We start from the raw sequence: 21,279 nt of genomic DNA on the forward strand, positions 1-21,279 counted from the left end.
GATTAAAGCTTTGGGTCATTGTCACTAGAAATCTAATCCACACAGCACCATGTGAGCCTCTCTGTCTCGAGAGCTAAGACAAATGCCTGGTTCTCATCTCGTTCCCTAGACCCCACTGACATTGACAGCATGCTCCTTGTAATACAAGGACTGTTGTTTAATGTGCCATAACCGGATGGAACATGCAGATGTTGCATTTCTAAAATGATAAACAACAATTCAATCCTGAGGAGAAAAAAAAAAGTATAATAGAGGTTCGGGAAATAAACTGGATTTGTAGAGATAGGAATGGCTGTTCAATACTACTGTGATAGCAGCGCAGAGTAAACTGGCCAAGTGCAGGCAACATTTAATTTCCCTCTCATATTGCACATAAATATATCAAATTTATGGTGCTGCTCAAAAAATCATGTGCCAAGAAATGTGGGTGTATTACAACATACATAACGAGTAGCACAATGCCATGGCCCCTGAGTTCATTCTCTTGTCATCTAAGCATCTATGCCCCCTTAAGCCGTCACACTTTCCAAAATGCACACACAAACGTCTTACTTTGCAGTCAACATGAGAAAAAAAATCATTTATAACTGGTGACAAAAAAGATTTTTTTTTTTTCTTCCTTTCTTTTATGAATGTGATTGTTGTCAAAAGGAATTGAGCACAACAATGCCTTGTTCAGTTCTTGTTGCATTCAAAGGCATAGCTAGAAGGGCTTGGGGAAGACTGCTCGCTGCTAGGGGCTGGTGGGCACAGACCAGCTAGAAAGTGAATTTTGCATACTGTACGGATCATCGCCCAGTTCAGCCCAGTCACATTGAATCTGCCATCAACCAATTGTGCTTCATGAAACCGTCAACCCTCATTTACGTCTGCCTGTTTTCTTCCCCACGCAGCTGTAAACAAGGCCCCAGCTTTGAGCTGTCTTCCTCTGTCCCTGTGCACGCTGCTTGCCAGGGGAGCGCAGGCAGCACCTCGTATTTACAGAGCTACTTGAAGCTACCATTTCCAGACAAGCACCCTGTGCACTAGGCAAAGGAGTCAAGGACGAGTGTTTCCGGAAATGACAAGAGTTTAAAGAGCTTTACATAGAAATCCCTGACCATTAATCAGAATGTCAATGTAAATAAATGTGTGAGTAAATATTGTAAAATCATGTTGTCTAATGTGTGAATATAATGGGTTGTTATGATGGGTTGTCATAAAATCATTAAAAAGACATAATAAAGATGAGACTGAATGCCTTGCTAAATCAATAAAGACATAAAAGTTTATTTTTTGATTTTCATGTTTATAAAGTTGCTTTTTGTTCTATCAACATAATAGAAATGGCCATATCAATGAAATGTCATAAGAATAATGAAAACATCTACAAAGCATCTTTATTTTAATCAGTGCAGATAAGGTTAGCATTTTGTTTCAAAGGCACACAGAGCCCCTTAAAATGTGAAACCATCTTAATTTATAGAGCAGGCTTATATATGTGCACGGTAATTGTGACCCACCAAACAGTTTCTTTTTAAACAACAACGGCGTCAGTTGGTGTAGACAGAAAACATAATTAGTATTCAAGCTTAATTAATCTACGCTGCCCCCCTTTAAGTGAATTAGTCAATTATTTATGCATGTGTGCTTCTTTGATGCTAACAGATTATGTATGTTACTAGAGAAAAAAAACCTTGAAAAATGACTTTGAAAACTTTCCACCATAAAATGTCACTACAAGCTTCTGCACCGACTTAGAAATGTCAGTGAAGGCCATGAATGCCGAATGATTATGGAAATAAAACTGGACTAAACTGTGAAACTTCTACAAATTCTCATTACTGCCAAATCACCATGCCAGATATGTCAGTGCCAGTCAAGGAAAAAACATTGTGATCCATTGTCTGAAATCCAGAGCAAAAGATAAAATAAATCAGTCAAATATGTTCTTTTTGTGTGCTCTAATCCGGGGAATGGAAATCTAACACAGGTCGGATCAAGGTCTTTCCTGGGATCATGGGAACTCCTTGGGATTTTCAAGAGCCTTTTTGTTTTTACCCTTGAGAACCAGGCACTGGCCTCTGCACCCCTCAATCCCCCATTGAGAACCCAGAGGCAGCGCGGAGGAATGCTAAATGTCAATGGTCAGACTGCACCAGCACCTTCAGTGAGAGAGATGGAGGTATACAAGACCTGACCTCTTTGTGTTCAGCTACGCCTGCTATGAGGGGCCAGAAGTGAAACTGTACTCACACTGCTAAAGGTGTCCATCTCCACAAACTGCAAAAGATCATCACTGGCTGACCCTGATCTCTGGATGATGGCAAGGCCTGCAAAACAGAATGTATGAAAATACGGTAAGATAAATCTAAAGTTGTATGGCTCCCAAGAATCTGAACCGCACGGGAGGAGAATCTGTTATTGACTTAAAACACAAACTTTAAATTTGACTTGTAACTCAAAGTTTGTTACTGTTATTAGAGCTGGAATTTGCACAAAAACAGCTCTTTTAATAGCTTACTGTGCAGCACAAAATCCTCCCCTGCTTGTGTGTTTTAACCTGTTATCTCTGCAATGCATCTTGGTAAAATAAAGGACAATAAACACCATTTATTATCACACATAACAAATTATATGCCCTGATTATTCAAATAGTTTATTCATTTACATCTGATATCATTTGGTATTTGTATCGTCTTTTTCCTATGGTAATTCACATGGCTTGCACAAGTTTCTGCTGAAATAGCAAAACAAACCCCAGGCAAAATGTGAAAGATTATCCCATACCATGCGAGCTGGGATGAAATGCTATACTTTTTCACACTGAACACTGCTCCACTGGGTGTGATTGAAAAACATGTAAAGCTATTGAATCTGTGGTTTGTATATGTGAAGGGAAAATGAGTGTTGTAACAAGTGGGCCAGTGTTTTTGTAATTGTTTCAAATTACACTCGGCGTAATAACTCAGTGAAAGCAGAGCCAGTGTGCGGTCCGTACACATTAACTAGGCAAAGACCACAGGATATCCATGCACCTTATCGCAGCCCACAAAAAAAAACTTGATTGTGTAAACAACTGTGGAGGCTAAAACTCCTTCGCTATATTTTCAGCTGTGCCTTTGTGTCCAATGGCGCTTATCACCAGCACATAAAAGAAGGATAATACTTTTAGATAAAGAGCTACTTTGCAGCATTTCCTTAACATGTGTATTTTATTGAATTAAAGACAGCCCTCAAATTCCTGTCTTTTATTTGCTGAACTGTTTTTCTGGGTTGCTAACTAATAGGGATGTGTGTGTGTGTGTGTGTGTGTGTGTGTGTGTGTGTGTGTGTGTGTGTGTGTGTGTGTGTGTGTGTGTGTGTGTGTGTGTGTGTGTGTGTTTTGTAGGCTGTAAAATTGTGATGCTGCGAGAAGAATAAGTAAATTAGTTGTTAAAACTGCACGCCTCCTGCCAAACACTGGCTCCCTAACCAATGAGATTGCCAGCATCATTTTTAACCACATAAATAGTTGAGTCACTTTTCTGCTTGAGGTTCAGGCTTTCTGTCAAAAGTTATTTTTTTTACAGTACATGCAACAAACCCCTAAAGTCATACAGAGTATGATGTACTTGCTGGACTTGAGTTAGTATCAATCCAGAGAGGTAGCCATGTATGAGTTCACTGCTGTGTAAAAAAAAAAAAAATACCTCATGTGCTTAACTAAACAATACACCCATGTAAATATACACTGCCAACACCAGCCAGCACACAGCAAAATCATCTATACAGGGTTTCCGTGCAGATGTACTTGTTTTTGACCCGTACGCCACAACACTGCTTCCTCGTTTGATCTCAGCAACATGCCAGGAATAAGCATCTGTGGTCAGAGTTTAACAGCAGAAAGAAGACACTGCTGCCAATTGATTGCTGCAGCATGATGCCTCTAAATGTGTTTTTTTCTCTACACAAACCACTGTTTTAAGGTTTTCAAAATTATGCAACATTCTATATAATACCTCTTTTAATCAATTGCTTCTTGGCCTTTTGTCAGACCCCCCAAAATCTCCTTTTTAATAAATGAGGAAGTTGTTATTTAAGATCCTACAAATAGTCTACACATAATGACATTATGAACCAAAAAAAAATATTGCCCAAATCACACAAAAGTTATAAAGAAAGCAAGTATACACATTGTTCCTCTAAAATGACATGCCAGTATATTTGACCTGCATCGTGTTTTTTTTCCATCTCTCTCTCTCTCCTGCCCTGAGAATGACCATCTCCTCTGTCATCTAGTCAGCTAAGCTCAATCAACCCTTAATCCAGAATGACAGTGGGGTCTGTGTTGCACTAGACAAGGCACTTCCCCTTTTCTATGGCATAGTGCGACCTGAAATCTTCGCTTGACATTCTTTTTCTTCTCCGCGAACATGGATAAGGGATGTAATTCAATAGTCACCAAGGGACAGGGCACCAGGCACCAAAGACTATTTTATTTGCTTGTGGACAGAGGCCTTTTCTTATTGTTTGACAACAGCAAGTCTCCCTCAAGACATAGAGTTCAAGCAGCTGACAAAAAGGGTAGAAAAAGGGCAATGGAGACGTTTTGCATGCATATTTACTCTAAATGTACTCTTTGCACTTTAAAGTACACTTACAAAGGCATCTATCAGCAGTGCACTGTGAAGTGAACAACAGTGGAGTATATTTGAGTTGTTTGCATTTTATTTATGGAAATTAGGGGTACATTGCTCAGGTACATTTCCAGAAGGTAATGCCTTTCTAAGTACACTTTTTACTTAGGAATGCAATTTGATCCTACTGGATAATAAACCAAATCTATTGCAAATAACTAGCACATTATATTAGTAACTGTATACATGCATGTTGATTTTGTTTAGGATTAAGAGGTATTTTACCTTATGAGGCCCGAATTCGTCCTCTTCATGGTCAGCTACACCTCAGTCGTCAAGGTGATGCAGTTCCTAACAACACACACACACACACACACACACATACGCACTTGTAGTCTCGGGTAACCTCCTCATGTTCACTTTCACTCACTGAAACCAAAAGTGCAAGAGAAAGTCTGAATTAGATTATACACCTCTCAAAAGTATAAAATACATCATTTAGATCTCAGGTTTCTACCTGACTATCTGTTATATACACCGTATATTATAAATTAAGTTTAGCAAAGGAAAATAGTACTTGAATGATCGCAGTAGGAATTGTGTGTCATTTAAATTCAGGGAAGGAGCAATATCTGACATGCATGCCATTACCAAAACCATAACCGTTGAGTTGTGCCAAGATAAAGTTTTGTCTGTGTGACAGTCTCATCTACCAGATGGCATCACTGTTTGTGTTTTAAATGCTGTTTCATTATTAATGGGGAGTGTGGCAGAGCACTCGTTCAAAGAGATGTTCACTTATTGTTTCAACAGAGCCAGAGATATTACTGGTAAAACAGGCTGCTTTATCACCTCTCTGTGCCGATTACAATGAACTCCCCCAAACTGAAGGTAAAGCGCTCACACTGCTTTGTGAACATCCATTATGCAGTATATGACAATTCACACAAAAGTTGCCCCCATGCATTATTAAGAGGGAACTGCACACAAATGTATTTTCCATCCAAAGACAACCCAGCAAGCTTTACAGCTGCTGTGAAGAATAGGTAGGAAACACCCGGCGGATTGGTTCGCTCACGTTTGGCATAAGGCATATTAACACTAATGTCCCCCCTTAGAACAGATCACAGCTAATGCATCCCTTTGAACAAACAGTCAGACTGTGCTTTATTTATGACTGCAACGCCATCAGGCCATCGGTGGCCTTTTCAACTGAGGAAGAGAGATTGCTCATATGTAATAGCAATGAATAGTCTTTCTTTGTTTTGTAAAAAAAATTTGTCTTTGTTTCATTTTGTATAAAGTTTACGATTGGTGTTGTGAAATTTGTTCTGTGCGTTCAAGTGACCCGTATTACAATCTCTCTGTGATTAATGCTACAATGCTGCAAACAATCAGAAGTTAACAAGGCACAGTAATCCATCATTCATTCACATTTGAATCAATACAGTGTATGCAAAGTGGATCTTTACAACGCCTACATTACAAACCACTGGGATCCTTTGTTTGCTCATTAAGCTGCTAAAATGTGATCTAAATAAGATGCCCAGCGATTTGGACCTCCCATTACCTGGTTAAGCTGTCGTTGATCGTTTATGCGATTAAATATAGACCTAAATCTCCATCTTATCCAATTAATTCTCTGTGCAGGCATGAGAGTGGCTAATGATGTTATCTTACCTAATTAACCTGTATAGGGATTCAACTCCAGGACAGGGGATTGTTCATCCTTCATCCAAGTGTTCATTATTATCATTACAATCATTATCATAAAGAGGCTAACTTATGATGTTGGCCATTCCATCACCATTAATCTAGATTGAGTCCTTGGTCCTTTGGGGTCATTTTTAATTATCACTAAAAGGATGGGAATTCTAGCAAACCCGAATAAGTTCAGTTGTGGTCACAGCAATCACTGGAATCCTGTGAGACCACATTACACAAATGTGATTTGACTACTTAGGACTGAGGGGACATTTCTGATTTTGCTGTTTAGGGCCCTGCACGCTGCAAAACTCTCCTCACAGTGTTCTGTCAGCTTTCCCATTGAATGTCAGCTTCAACCTATTAACACAGCAGACTTGGAGCAGATCAATAGCCCTCATTGGGCCATGTGTCATTAGTTAATCGGATATTGATGAGGGTATTGACACGCAACTAATTAATCTCGGGCCCAGTGCCGGCTTTCATATGTTTCCTTAATTATGCACTTCATCTTAGTCCGTATACATCAGCAGGCTGCCGCTTCCTGTTTGACAGTGAATAAAAGTTACCTGTCGAGTCTCACTCTTTTGTTATACGTTTATTTTCTTTCTTTCCTCTTTTTAAATTGTGACATACTGCACCGGCAGTGCAGTAAACATGCACGTTAAGCATGTTAGGTTTTAACTTGGGCACATGCAATTTGCTTTGCTTTTCAGATACTAAAAGCAATTTTAAAGTAATAGTTTTGACGGATGCTTTGATAAATTATTTGAAATATTTTCATTAGGACTTGTAGCAGTGTTTTTCTTTGGTAAATAACAAAATGCAATTATACAAACCAACACATGGTGTAAATTAGAAAATTCTGCACTTTCAAATAGAATGAGAATGCTTTCATTTCTCGGAACCAATAGAAATAAATGAACCGTTTAAATAATTAAGTAAACAATGTATACAAGTAATATATATTTGTCATGACAATATAGCTTCACTCCAGATGTAGTGTAGAAAAGAAGTGACCAGTATTACAGAGTGTACCCCTATAGTTGGTTTATGCCTTAAAATAATGGCCAGGATCTCCGGGAAAAGGCACGATATGTGTGTCTCCATTTCAAACATCACTGCAGGTTGACTGCTTTTAGCAGCAGAGGTTGATTGTGGGCGACAATACTGTCGTGGTTAGCTCGCCGAAACTCTACTGCCGAAGTTGCTGGCTGGCTCGGTAACGTTAGCTAGCTAGCTAATGTCCGCTAGCATACGTACAGGCTAACTCTAGCCAGTTAGCTTTGTTTGTAACGTAATAAAAACCCACCCATCTCGTAGGAGCGAAGCTTCATATTTCATTCAATAAAATGATGGTACAAAAGGAGCACTAACGCCACAGGTCTTATGTCGACAACGTGGACGCAGATATAGGAAACTCCGAAGGCAGTCGTAATATTTACCTAGCAGGCTAGGCTAGCGTTGTTGCGCTAACGTTAGCAAACGTCTGCGTAGCGTTAGCCATCTGTCTAAACTTGTGAAAAGCCGAACAACATCCCCGTCCAAGCTGTGTTTCACTTTCCCTCCAATATTATTATAAACATAATAAAGACACCTGGACTCGGTCGAGACCAAAAGCCATATTTGGCAAGACTAGTGACAGAGACCGAGATAAGTCCAAGTCCAAATACCAGCGAGTCCGAGACAAGTCCGAGACCATAGAAAAAACGAATCGAGACCAAGACCGGACTCGAGTACTACAGCCCTGTATCCTGGTACCCTAATGTGCATGTATAGGCCTAGTGCTTGTTAGTTTGCATGCACAAAACCCTGTGTCTATGCTATTGGATATGAGCTCATATCTGTGTGCTTTGTGTGCACCTGCATGTGTGTTAACGCATCCACGCTGATCAATAGAGCTGCGCATTTGTGCGTTGGTGCACAGATGAGAGAGCACCTGAAGGTGAGCCTGACTACCGGCGTCACCACAGGGCTTCAATAAGCTGCTCCTCAACCGCTGCTCTGCAAACCACACATCTCCAACTTTTAGCCTGCTGCTGTTGGTTTGATTATTGTTTATAGATACAGTCGAGAATTAAAGTATGGCCCGCAGGCAGCATAATTATTTACAGCTGAAAACTCATATCATTACCAGCATGCTCCTAATTGCCAGAAGTAATATCAATGTTAGTTGATTAAGTGTATTTTTTTTTCATCTTCACTCTCCATAATATGCAGAGATTGTTTTCCCTCAGCATATGGGGTGACGGTTTATCTCAATACAGCTGTTCATCTGGCTTGACTTCTGTTTTTTTCATTCATTCCAAAATACAATATTGCGGTATCTTCAGAGGGTAGCGATCGATTGCTCCACTTTTTGTAGTTTGCTCACAAGGTCAAAGAAAACACAGGAGATTCATCCTTCACTGCTCAAAAAGAATTTATCTCTGTAAAGATTTTCCCTAAATAGACACAGATGTGACTTACAGGGGGCATACTTTTTGACTCAAGGTGATGTCAGAGCTAAAGAGAAAGGCCAGTGGGCGGTAACGCTATACCGTTAATTCACGATCAAATGATTAATTAAAACAAATGTTTATTTGGCCTGGCCCTCCCTCTCTCTGCTATGAACATGTCAAAATATTTCATCCTGTATTTAAGGCGGCAAGAGAGATGAAGCTATTAATAACACCGCCTGTGAAGGGGAAAATACATAAACCTTGAAGGCTACTTTATTATTCACATATAGATTACTCAAACATGAACGTGATGCTGCAGCACCAGAAACCTTTTCTTGGACCTGTACATAGAAATCTCAGAGTTAATACAATGTATATATGTCATATTTCAAAATTATATTTCAAAAGGGCAAAGGACAAATAGTTCTTACAGTCACAAGTCATCTACAGTATATATCTATATATATATATATATAGATATATACTTACAAATTCTGACATGCTTTTAAAGAATTGACACATTGAAACTATTGCTAATAAGTGTACACTACAACTGTAGTTCTGTCAGAAAACTATTACATCTACTTATCAAGCATGGTTGTTTCTGGATTTTGGTTTTCAATGAAGAGTCGGCGTCATTTAGTTACTGTAGATTTTGACTTTTTGGTTAAATCTATTCCTATACTTCTACGCTTGCTTTGCTTTGTCTTTGACCACAGAGTTCATGCAGCCTTGTAAGAGTGGGAGTGAGTGACATTTAAAAGAAAAGAAATAGGGCTTGTATGCGAAACCTCAACTTGGGAGCAAGTGCTGTGGAAGCCAGCTTGCCTTGCATGATACAACTTAAAGCTTTAGTGCGTAACGTTTTGATATTAATAAACGTCCGTTACATTCAAGCCATTGCCAAATGAGTTGCTACAAAGCTAATTGAGTCTATCATCTCCACACAACTCTCCCTGTATTTCTCAGTATGGCTATGTTCAGAAAATGGTGTAGTCCTGTGACTTTCCCCCGCAGAAACTCGAGTGAAGATAATTACCTTTTCGGAAGAGTCCGTCATGTTTTTTTTAATTCCCCGTGTCCTCTTTGGCTACTAGCAACTATGTGGAGGAGGGGTGGTGCTCGATCACGGAAGGCTTGTATCATGTGGACGCGCCGAGAGTTTTGCTGTCATTACTTAGAATTCCTCATGGGGGGAGACAGAAACTACGCACTATAGCTTTAAGCAATAAGTAAAGGAAAAGCCATAGTAGGCAATAGTTCTAAATGTTCCATCATTTCCTTTCAATACATTACATCTTGTAAGGAAAATACTGATGTGGCCCCAAAAGATTGTGTCTATTAGGCATTTAACAATCACAGGAATCCATCTCATGCTTCGAGAGTTAAAATTGTGTAGAGGAGTGGAATAATTGTTAAAAGGGCAATGCAAATAGTGATTAAAAGTAGGCCTAGGGTCATCATTAGGGCATGATCTCAGAAGAGAAATTGAGAGCAAGGGGGGAGTGTTTGAGAAACATCTTGCTGACCAACAAGGGGCATCTTACATGCAACTAACTCCTCTATGACAAGGATGTATTATGTGCCTTGTGACAGGCAGTGAATCTTCCCCTTTGATGAGCATACTGACTGTGAGTTCACGCATAAAACGCTTGAGGAAATTAGACAATTGTCGGAATGAAACTTTGCGCTATAAATATATTTTCTTTCTTTCTTTCTTTGTCATTCATTCTGAGATGCAGTGATGTCACCCCACAGTGAAGGTCTTGTGATCCCGTTTAAAGATCAAGAGGCCACAGGGGGTGGTGTGTCAGTGGCTCAAAGGCTTGGTATGTTTAGGATATGGTATGAAATACAGTCTGAGGTATTAACTTACAAGGGCAGAGAGATGAGTCTGACTCTATCTATTACAGGAGCCGCACTTTGATGACTCACACGATACATGAAAAACTGGGTGATATTGATGGGGATACTGATGCTTTGTTGATCTAATCAATTGATTTCTATTCTGGTAATCCTCACAGTAATTCTCATATTTACAAATGGTTATCTTATTTGGACTGCTAAAATAACACAAAAGTGCAAACATGCATTTCCAGTGACTGGGAGAGATTTTACCAACTTGGACTCGCATATGAAGACATGATAGTATATGAAGATGAAGAAATAACATTATGGGAAATATCTTTAAAACATTTTGAAGATTAGGCCTTTATGGTTTAAATGAAAAAAAAAAAAAATTCTGTTGTTCTACTTTAAATAAATTAGTTTACAATTAAAGTAGGTGTTTTGTCAGCCAACCTAATTCAATCAGTTTGCAGCTCTCTTCATCTTTGACTTGACAATGAACTCTATGAGACATATGCCTGTCATTTGCTGAAAAGTAGGGTGATAGGCACCCCTAACTACTTAACAGTTTGAATTCCCTAGAGGTGGTGTAATGACATTATAGGTTTGCTTCTGTAATAGTGGCAGTAGTTGCAGTTGTAGCTACTGAAACCTGACAGGCTTTAGAGTGGTGTTTGTTCTTGAAGAGTCAGAGTAAATGCTGTTATTTTTTTAAACAGTGACCAGATAAATTTTATGATGGATGGTCAACAACTTGATATTCCAAGTAAACTTTGTCATTCATCACCAGAGAGTTATACTTTGAGGGGCTGTACTCGAAATACTGAGAAAAACAGGGGGCTAGGATTGCCTCCACACGGCTCTCTCAGACCATTCCCAACAAATCAGACAATCAACAAAACCAAATCAGAGCTGTAGCATATTTAAAACTTTCGTCATTGCACAAAAAAATTGTGCCATAGACACTAAATTCATCCAAAACTGGCCTGAAACTGTAACTAGATTCATTAAAGCTGCAGATTGTATTGAGAGTATTCTCAACAGCATAATCTTTGGCTTCCACCCAGAGGTCGCGTTAACCAAATATTTTCTTTGAATATTTTATTTCTTTTTTGGAATATTTTCTTCTATTTATAGGCTATATTTTATCGGGAAACACGAGATCAGATAGTGTGAATTTTGGCAGCGAGGCTTCCATACCAAAAAATACAAAATGTAAAAAAAATGCTAAATGTCATGGCAGCTGAGTATCCAAAGTTTCTTTAAAAAGCCCAACAATTGTGATGCCTTTGACAAACAAGGTGAAAAAAGGGGGACTGATGTGGTGGAGGATGAAGGATAAGCAAGTTATAGACTACTGATAATGCACATATTTACCTGTGTTCCTGTTCATCTTTTATCTTCATGCCCTTATAAATGCATAAGCTTGTTTTGTATATTTTAATTATCATAAAAATGTAATCAGTTAACGAAAATGAAATGTCTTATTATCATTAAAAAAACAACATGTAATGAAAGATTATTTTTATGACCCTGTCCCTCGGACAATGAGAACGCAGCCACTGCTTCCTCCTTCCGTTAGCAGGGCACATTACATAAATTTAAGCTCTGTGATTTGTTGCTTCTTGCCAAAATGCACTTTGGAGCATAAATACGGCTCCCAAAGTGCATTTTGAGATCATATCTCTACATGTCTATGCACACAGGCTTGTACCTTCTACTTTGTATCAAATAGCAGATATTTTCTAAAGCAGTTATTGTTTTTTGTATAACTTAGAGACTTTGATGTCCATCAGTCATAAAAGTGCTCCAGCTGTCAGTCACATAACATTGTCTATTGAAAAAATGAATGGGACTTTTACCACTGAAACTTTTTTTCACAAGACAGACATGAGTGAGAGGTTAATTCAAACGTTCTCTGGTCTCTAGTTTTTGGGGTCTGATCACTGCTGATTTTATTTTTAATGAATTCCACCCAAAAAGTGCTTGCTAACCAATTAGGCCTACTGCTTGTCACAGCAGTGGGAAATAGCTTAGACATTGCCACTGCTAGATGCAATTCACTCCTTAAGTCTTCCCACAGTCCAACCTGTCAACCAAGTGTTGTAGTGTTCTACGTCAAAATCCAGCTTTTGATACATGTTAATACATCTTGCCTTCACATTTCCTGTCACTCTCCACTCTCATTTTCTGACTGTAAAACATTTGACACTGCCACAGGCAAAACAATATGCCTGGGCATCATTTATTGAGGAGCCGCTATGTAGAACAAGATTTTATTTTTTTTCATTTGGGTAAAACTGTTATTCATTGCAGCAGCCAAAAAATCGTTCAATATTCTGTGCTTATTTTCAAAATGTTTTAAACTAAGGACTAAACTAGGAATCACTACAGAACAGAATCTTTATAAGCTTGTCAACGGCTCAAAAATGCTTATTTATTGATTATTCACAAGAATGTGAGCCTGTTTGAATTTACATACCAGGAAATACTTTGTCCACGTTGGACTCCTGCTGTAACAGCCTTAAATGAGATCAACCTGGATGGACCAGGTCACTAGGTAACCCACACATCCGTCTTAATATCTTGCCAAATGTTTGAAATGTAAATATCTTCAATGACCAACTCCACTCGGCTCGTCTTCAATGGACATGCAACGCTGACCCTTAGGCAGCAGCAAGCTCATTGGACTATTCATAGACTGCGTCCTCTGCCTCTTGCCTTTTAAGTTTTTTAAAGGGTGTAATGTTCACTCTGTGAGTTTAACCTAGATCTCTTTTGAACTTTTAATGATCTATTTCCTACAGTTAATGATTCAACACTAAGTTTACTACTGTGTGTGCACTGACATATTAACGCACTGGCAAAGCAAGGACACATTTAGATGTAGAAGTTAACTATTGTATTTCTGTTTGTCTCATGTAACCTGTTGGATGTTTTATATTTCAACTTTTACATTTCAAATTAACATTCATATCAGTGGAAGATCTACACCAGCCACTGTATGATTCAGTAAGAACAGTAGCAACTATAGTCAGTAGTTTTGTCCTAATGCTAACGCTAGGTTTTAACAGGCAGCTTCAATACCGGCAGAGCAGAGTGGTTCAATTCATTCGCTATAAGAACAGCGGCAGGGCCGGAGTGGGACTCATTTTCAGCCCTTGAGTTTCATGCCTTAGACCAGCCCACTTTACTTCACGACTGACTATATTAAAATAATGTAATTAAAACCTTAGTATATAAGTCTGTAATAGCGCACTGTTCTCTACAGCCTTGTCATTCAGTGTATTTTTGTAAAATATCATTTCCAATTCAGTTTCAAAATATAGATTTATTAGAAAAGTTAACAATATTATTCTTTACAACACAATGTAATGTTTACATTCCAAACCTTGAAATTAAATAAAAGAATAAATGAAATTATGAAATAAAATGAAATGAATAATAATAAAATAAAATGTATTGCACTTTGAATACTATTTTACATGACATTCTATTCCCTTTTAGTCATGGGCTTTGTATATTTACTGTCCTTATTTCAATGATGAAAGTCATAATGGATCAATACTGTAACTAATCTGATTGCTAGCATCCTGCACTGCTCCTAACTAGCTTAGCTTACCAGTCTCATCGTCTTCATTGGCGTTTCACTCTCGCTGGTTTAATAAAAAAAAGTTGCTCAGTTTAGCACATCTGGCCACATCACTTTCTAGAGCTTTGCTTTTTTAATTGTCACTTTTTTAATTGTCACCTTTTCAGTGCCGTTTTTGCGCTTTCTATTATCGGTTTTTAAAGCTTATTTTTGCTCGCGGTCACATCCTCCAACAAGCATTGCTGACTGAAGTGTACGAGGTGACGGTATGTTTTTGTTACTTAGCAAGGTGCTGTAAATACGTCATCATTAAGCAGGCTGCACTCTGCACATGGGCTGCATGAATGTAGAGCACGGTGGGCTGCAAGAAAAAATAAATAAATAAAAAGAGTGCTGCGAGTAGCCTAGGGAGAGCATCCATGATATTCAACTATGATTTCAAACCAGTGCCATCACTGAGTGCCCATCGGAATTAGCCAATCCGGGCCTGAACAACTGTATGAGCGAAGTATGCTGACAGTGGTGAAAGTGCTTCACTGCTCTGCCTGTTCTCCAAAATGACTCAGAGTCAACTTTTGCAGAACATTAATGGAGTTGCAGTTGAAGAAATCTGCCTGTGAAAACCACTGGTGAAAACCCAGCGTAACTCCCAGAAATAATACACTGTCATTGTCTTATTATTCAAGTTGGAGAGCAGGTGTGTTGTGTGCTTGCAGGCTTTACACATAGACTGTATAAAACAGGCTTTACAGCATGAAATACATGAGAATAAATGAGGTAATTTCCTTTAGCATTAGCTAGCTAGGCTATATTTGTTTTAGCCTAAACAGTGTAAAAAGACTTTACTTTGAACAACTTTTCTTACACACTCTCACGTGCTGTAGATTTAAATGAACACTGCACCTACCGCAAGGCAAAATGTTTGGCCTTCACACATGTACACCCCGCTGCACATCCTGATTCTGATCCTGAAACCGGTGTCCCTAAATAACCTTTTCCTTTCCCAGGGTCATGACGTCATACCCATTACATTATGTATTTTACGCTGTTAAAAACGTAATACATTTATCTATCTATTAAATAACCTGAAACCTACTTCACAGATGTCAACCGACTCTGTGAAGTTTAACCTTAATTGAAATATTTAGATGGTCTTTTAGAGTCCTGATAGCTCAGTTGGCAGGGAAACTGTTCCACAGTCTGAAGGTTGAGAGTTTACATCTTTGCCATTTGATTTTCTGTTTCATACAGGATTCTCTTATTGTGAAAAGCCTGTACCTGAACTCATTAAAATGCTTCAGAGGTGGAAATCACTCCCAACTGTTTTCTTTTAGAACGAAGAGTAAAAACATTTTATCAACTCACCAAACAGGAAGTGACTCATAACTCAGCTAAAACGTCTCAGAGGAGTTTGAACCTGCAGATGGAGACCACACTGATGTTTTCAACCTAGTGTTATGGGATCCACGTACCTCTGGCCACGTCTTTGCAGCGCCACAAATAAGTACTGTCAGGTACCCTATATTCTGCCAGAGTTTAAAAAAACAAATGTCCACTGGAGGTTCTAAGGAGAAGAACTGTAATGTGGCTGAAATGGGTTGTACTTTATTATTTTATATTATTAATTAGAAAATCAACATTATCACTTTCAGTGAGACCAAAGACCAGTGTGTGTCTGAAGTCGGTGTGTTGTCAATTTGGCAGGTAGCTTTAGGTAGAATTGCTCTCCCGTCCTCTCGTATCCAACTGACTCTTTATCAAGTCGTCAGACCAAGGGTCACATAAACATTTGGTCTCCTTCTCTCCCCATGTGCTTATTTTTTTGCGTTTCTTTTTTCCGGTTCTGACAGCCTGCCAGAACTTCCTGTTATTGGTCTGGAAGTCCTAACCATCCAAAAAAAAGTTTAATACTAGAAACTAATAGAACCATAGTTCAATTTGACCTGGACGAAGACCACCTCTTTCTTTCGGACCAAGGTTCAGCTGTTCGGATCTGTACTGTTCTTTTCTTTCTGAAAAGTCAGAATGTCTGGAACAACAAGGCAGGTGTCAAAGGGCCCTGCATGTGTTTAACATTATGATTGTTTAGTATTCTCATATATTATTTATTATAGCCTATTTCCCTTTACTGAGTGCAAGTGTTCAAAACTGATACTTGTTGGATTTTTAAGAGTGCAGTTTTTAAAGCCAGATAATCCAGAGACTTTGTTGGTACAGTCTGTTTGCTTTGTGATGAACAGCATTAACAGTTACTTTATTGAAGTTGTTTAACCAGAGATGAAAAGTCCATAAAAGACACACGTCAATGTTAATACAGGTGATGCATGATGTCAGTGTAGCTCAGGCTTGCTAATTCTTTAGTTGCTTGTGTCTTATTCCAAAGTGTCTCAGAGATCAGACTACCCTTTTGTATGAGGAACTGATGTGACATTATTGGTTGGGGCCCTTTAAACAATGAATGTGTTGAAATAGTGTAAATCCTGCACATTGCATTTGATTCTGTTTCTGTCATCTCAGGGTTTTGATGGGCGAGGAAACACTCAACAATGGAGGAACATTTATGTAACTGTCTCAAAGCATTGTACTGCTTTGTCAGTTGCACGTGTTTTGCACTAGTATTAATGACCCATGATTACCTGACCTGTCTTGATTTGTACTGTAAAAAAAATTTAAGTTTTAAAGCCTAATGTTTGGATTTGGTCTTACAATAACTTTATCTAAGTTCACTTTTCTCTTTCCTTTATGAATCTCAATTAAACCCACTTTAAATGGGAAGCACAGTGATCCTTTTTTTGCAGCTTTATCACCGTAGAGTAACTTAGAGTGATGACTGGCGTTCAATTGAGCCCTTTCACTTCAATGTTTTGTCATCTCTACAGTATCTCTTTGTGTCTCTGCTCTTTTTCTATTTCCCTACTCTATTTCTCTCTTTGGCAGTCAAAGCTGAAGGCAATCACAGCACCATTCTCACATGAGCAAGTGCTAGATGTGGGCCTGTGTGGGGCAAGTCTAAGAGCTCAATATCTCCAGCACATGAAGTTATGAAGAAGACAGAAGCAAAGCATCCTCTGTTGTATAAAAGTCATACATAGCTCGCAGGCACCAGAACACAAAAGAAGTTGAGCCGTGAACATATTATAAAACAAGATTGGAGAGTGGCAAATTGGTAATTAGCCTCTACGTTGCAAATGAGCATTACAGTCTTGCTTATGACTTGCCTCTCTGGTCCCCAAAGCCTCTTCTATTAATTTAGCTCTGAGGGGCCATCCATAAACAGGCTGAATAAGCTGTTAGCCTTAACGACGAGTGCAAATGAAGGGCTGGCTAAATATGCTGAAGGTAACAGAGAAAGCGAAACATCTAATACTCAAATTACAGTGAGTAGAGAGGAGAGTAGGCAGGAATAAATTAGGATTCTCAGGTATTGCTGAAATTGTACACATTTCTTATGTCATTTCGTAGAAAATGTGCTGTATCAATTTAACAACAATTTGCTATCTAATTGCATCTTGCAGGAAAAGACATGCCAGATCAAGTTAAAAAGTTGTCAAGTCAAAAATGTTAATGTGCAGATTACATGTAAGTAACTCCTTGCATGTATTTTCTAAATCATTGATGAAAATACCTTGAATTGGCATCCAAATCAGTTTCAAGACTTTGATATAAAGTGTGGGCTGCAGAATTCATTTTCAGTCCATTACATGAAACAAAACATAAAACATTCATTCTTACAAATACACTGTATTATTGTTATTTAATGAAAAAGTAAAATAAAACATATAATCTATAAAATAAAATATCCAACACTATATGTGTTGTATATGTTTGTACAAAGACAATAAGCTCTAATCTACTAGCTTTTTTGCATGTACCTGCTTCGTACAATATGCTTGTCTGGCATTGCTTGTCACATATCATGTTCTGTCTCCCGGCTTTAATTGAAATTGCTCTGAACTCTTGAAATTCAGTCTCCATCCCTTGTGAGGTCAGTTTCCTGCCTCAGAATTCATTCAGCCCTCTGGTTGCCTTGTATAAGATCAAGTACAGCCCATTACTACCAAATGAAAAGGAAGTAAGACAGAAACTTCCAAATTAATTTACAGTAGAACACACCTTACAGGTAACTGACTCGACTTTGATGTAATTACTCCAGAAACCATAAATGGCTGTAATTGAGAAAAAGCCTACAGCATACAAGGATAACGAATGGCAAGATAATGGAGGCAGTGAAAGTCTTAGCTATTCAGATTGATGTTAGGGGGAGAAATATCTAGCTTCTTTCAGATGGGCAATTCTCGCAAATACACCTTACCAACACTGGTAGCACTGCTGCCCCGCGCTTGCCCTCCCCTGAGCATGGTGCTTATATTCAGATGAGCCAGCCATTAGCTCTAAGTGGTCTTTACCCCCAAATTCTGCCATTTCACAAATTAGCCAATTTTCAACATTAGATGTTAGCCAGTGGCTAGGGTCAAAAGGTCAGCTGTGGTAAATATGAGGTGCGAACCTGCAGTCAAGGGGATTAATAAGGGCTAGTTCAAAAGCAATTAAATGAAGCGTGCAGGTCATTTACTGGAAGGAAGGATGGGTGCTGGCTATTTAGGATGAATGACATTTCAGCTTTTAAAATGTTGGGAATATTTCACTGTGACTGAGCTTTGCGCTGCCCTGACCTCAACTATGGATGGCACAGGTTTTAAAGCCATCTCTCTCTCTCTCTCTCTGCTGTGGCCTACATTGTGTCCTAAATGGCCGCTGCATGGTTTAATGCAATAGACAAAACAGCATTAAGCTTTTGCTCTGCACCAGAGTGGGGAGAAAGGCTTGACAGCCCTGCAAAGTAGATTGGAAATAGAGAGAGAAAGTAAAAGGGAGAGAGCACTCTCGCATCCCTGCCCTTCCACTCCATCGAGTATGCACCAGGGCAGACGGACATATGGGTGACGCTACATTCTTTAAAGAGAGTGAAGCAAATTCCTGACCCCCCCCGTCCCTTTCTCCCGCCCCGCCGCTCACAAATTGCCCGTTCGAATGTCAGCCCTCCTCTTTATCAAACAAGTCCATTGTCTGCCAATTCGTGGGGCACTGACAAGAAGAAGCTGGCAAACTGTGGAACCTCTCGTCTGTGAATGAGTGCGTGTGTTTTGAGATGTGCTTGCTAGCTGTCGTATTAGCAGTCAGCCTTTTTTAACATGGCAGCACACGGTCAGACACACAGACAAAAATCAATACAGCTTTGCATGGGCCTGACCCACATACAGTGAGGCCAGTGGCTGCCTTGTTGAGGCTGTTTCACTTCTTTTAAAAGCAAGTATGTGTGTACAGAGAAATGTGTACATGCATGCATGCCTGTGTTTGCATTTGTGATTTTTATGTGCTAAGCAAATGTGTGCATATACATTTGTGTGTGTGTGAGAGGTCGTGTGTTTGTTGACTTGGCTTCGGAAGAGTGCAAGTTTTCTTGTGAAAATGCACATACACACATTCATGTGAGTGAGTGAGTGAGTGAGTGAGTGAGTGAGTGTGTGTGTGTGTTTGTGTGTGCGTGCGTGCATGCATGTGTGTGCAAGTCTAAACGTTGAGTCCGAGTGGGTGTTGAGTTCACACAAGCCCTTCCTGCTGCCTGACTTCACTGTCACTGATTGCAAGCGACGCAGAGCTAATAAAAGAGCAAAGCTGACTGTCAGCAGTGATTAGGCTGGCTACACAGACAAGACAAAGAGAGGGCAGAGCACAGTGGCATTAGCTATGGTCATTAAACAACTTGAGTCAAGGAGAAGACTAACCTGGTTTATTAAAGGGGAGGAGGGTAGCGGTACAAAACTGTTTGCTATAATTTTGCAACCCCATTTTATCTTAATTGAGTGCTTTCAAGTTTGGACAAGAAAGATAAAGTCAGTTTAGAATTTCACACAGACTCCTTGTGACGCCTGTGTGTTTTTTTTAATTTATTATTCTTTATTACAATAAAAAAAAGTTATTATAATTTCACTGCATTCTTCCCAGTATCGGTTTACACCTGTGCACTGTACACTTTTGCATGCCCAGTAACCAATATTCTATAACAGCAGTAAGAAGGACACATGATGTCTAAAAAGACAGGATGTTCATACAGCCTCCAACTCCTAGGAAATCTTGATGGTTCTTTAGGAAAATAATTACATTTTTTTTAAACTGCTGCAGTCTTCAACTGTTTCAGGGGAGCTTCAGCGATTGTCATTGAGTTCAGTGTTGTGTTGTGTTTTTTGTAACAGAAACATGAGGAAGTGATGTCGTTTTATAGTGTTAAACTACATTAGCACGTTCAATCTCAAAACGTTGTGCACTGTTTTGCCACGGTTTCCGGGTTGAATGACATGTTTCGTCGGAATGATGTCAAACGGTTTGCAAAAGGCTGTGAGGTATGTTTTCTCTCGTTTTGTGGGTGTGTCTCTCGTTTATTGGCTGTGTCACAGGTGATACCTAATCAGCAGAGACGGGTGTGTAAAACTCGTGGTAATAAAAAGGCAGAGCGCTTGCGCACACAACAGGGTGTTCAACTCACCCCCGTTTAAGTTTAAATAAAGGTGTTGCTCTGTTTTGTCGGGCTGAACGTGCCCCAGGTGAGTCAGGTGAGTTGTGTTCAGATGTATGACAGGGGATGTATGTATTGTAAGCTTGTGTGTTGGCATTTGTCTTATTATCTATCTGTCTGTGTAATTTGTGATCTGTCTCCTTTTATTCCGTCATACTGTAAATATCATTGATGCTCAGGTAGCATTTTCCTTATGATTGCTTAACAATAATATGTATTGGACTAAATCCCCAAAAAAAGGTCTTCTTTCTGTTTTTGTTTTTTTGCTTGGTGCAGTCCTTTGCACAATCACAAACTCACATCATTGCTCTCAGGCTCATTTTTTATTTCCACCATCTCACAAATACTCTTACTTCTTTTTTACTCACTACCTTGTACATGCACATGCAAACATACACAAACATACAAACACATGATAACATCATCAACATTTATTCTAGTGGCTGGCTGCTTTAGCAGGTACCTGTAGGTCTCCTGACAAGCAGGTGGGGATAAGTGAGTCTCCTCGTTGTGCCTTTCAGC

At 39.2% G+C, this 21,279-nt stretch overlaps 1 protein-coding gene across 1 annotated transcript in view; it reads right to left on the reverse strand.

Annotated features, from left to right (window-relative positions):
* Positions 1-11,984, reverse strand: part of ofcc1 (orofacial cleft 1 candidate 1) — a 92,128-nt gene extending 80,144 nt beyond the window's left edge. Inside the window, exons 1-2 of the mRNA XM_036006289.1 lie at positions 11,969-11,984; positions 2,236-2,312 (exon numbers count right to left, since the gene is read on the reverse strand). Coding sequence (XP_035862182.1) covers positions 2,236-2,312; positions 11,969-11,984 — 93 coding nt within the window. The remainder of the gene's footprint in view (positions 1-2,235; positions 2,313-11,968) is intronic.
* Between the last annotated feature and the right edge of the window lie 9,295 nt (positions 11,985-21,279).

The sequence above is a fragment of the Sander lucioperca genome, chromosome 1 (assembly GCF_008315115.2).
Source record: "Sander lucioperca isolate FBNREF2018 chromosome 1, SLUC_FBN_1.2, whole genome shotgun sequence".
Lineage (NCBI taxonomy): Eukaryota > Metazoa > Chordata > Actinopteri > Perciformes > Percidae > Sander > Sander lucioperca.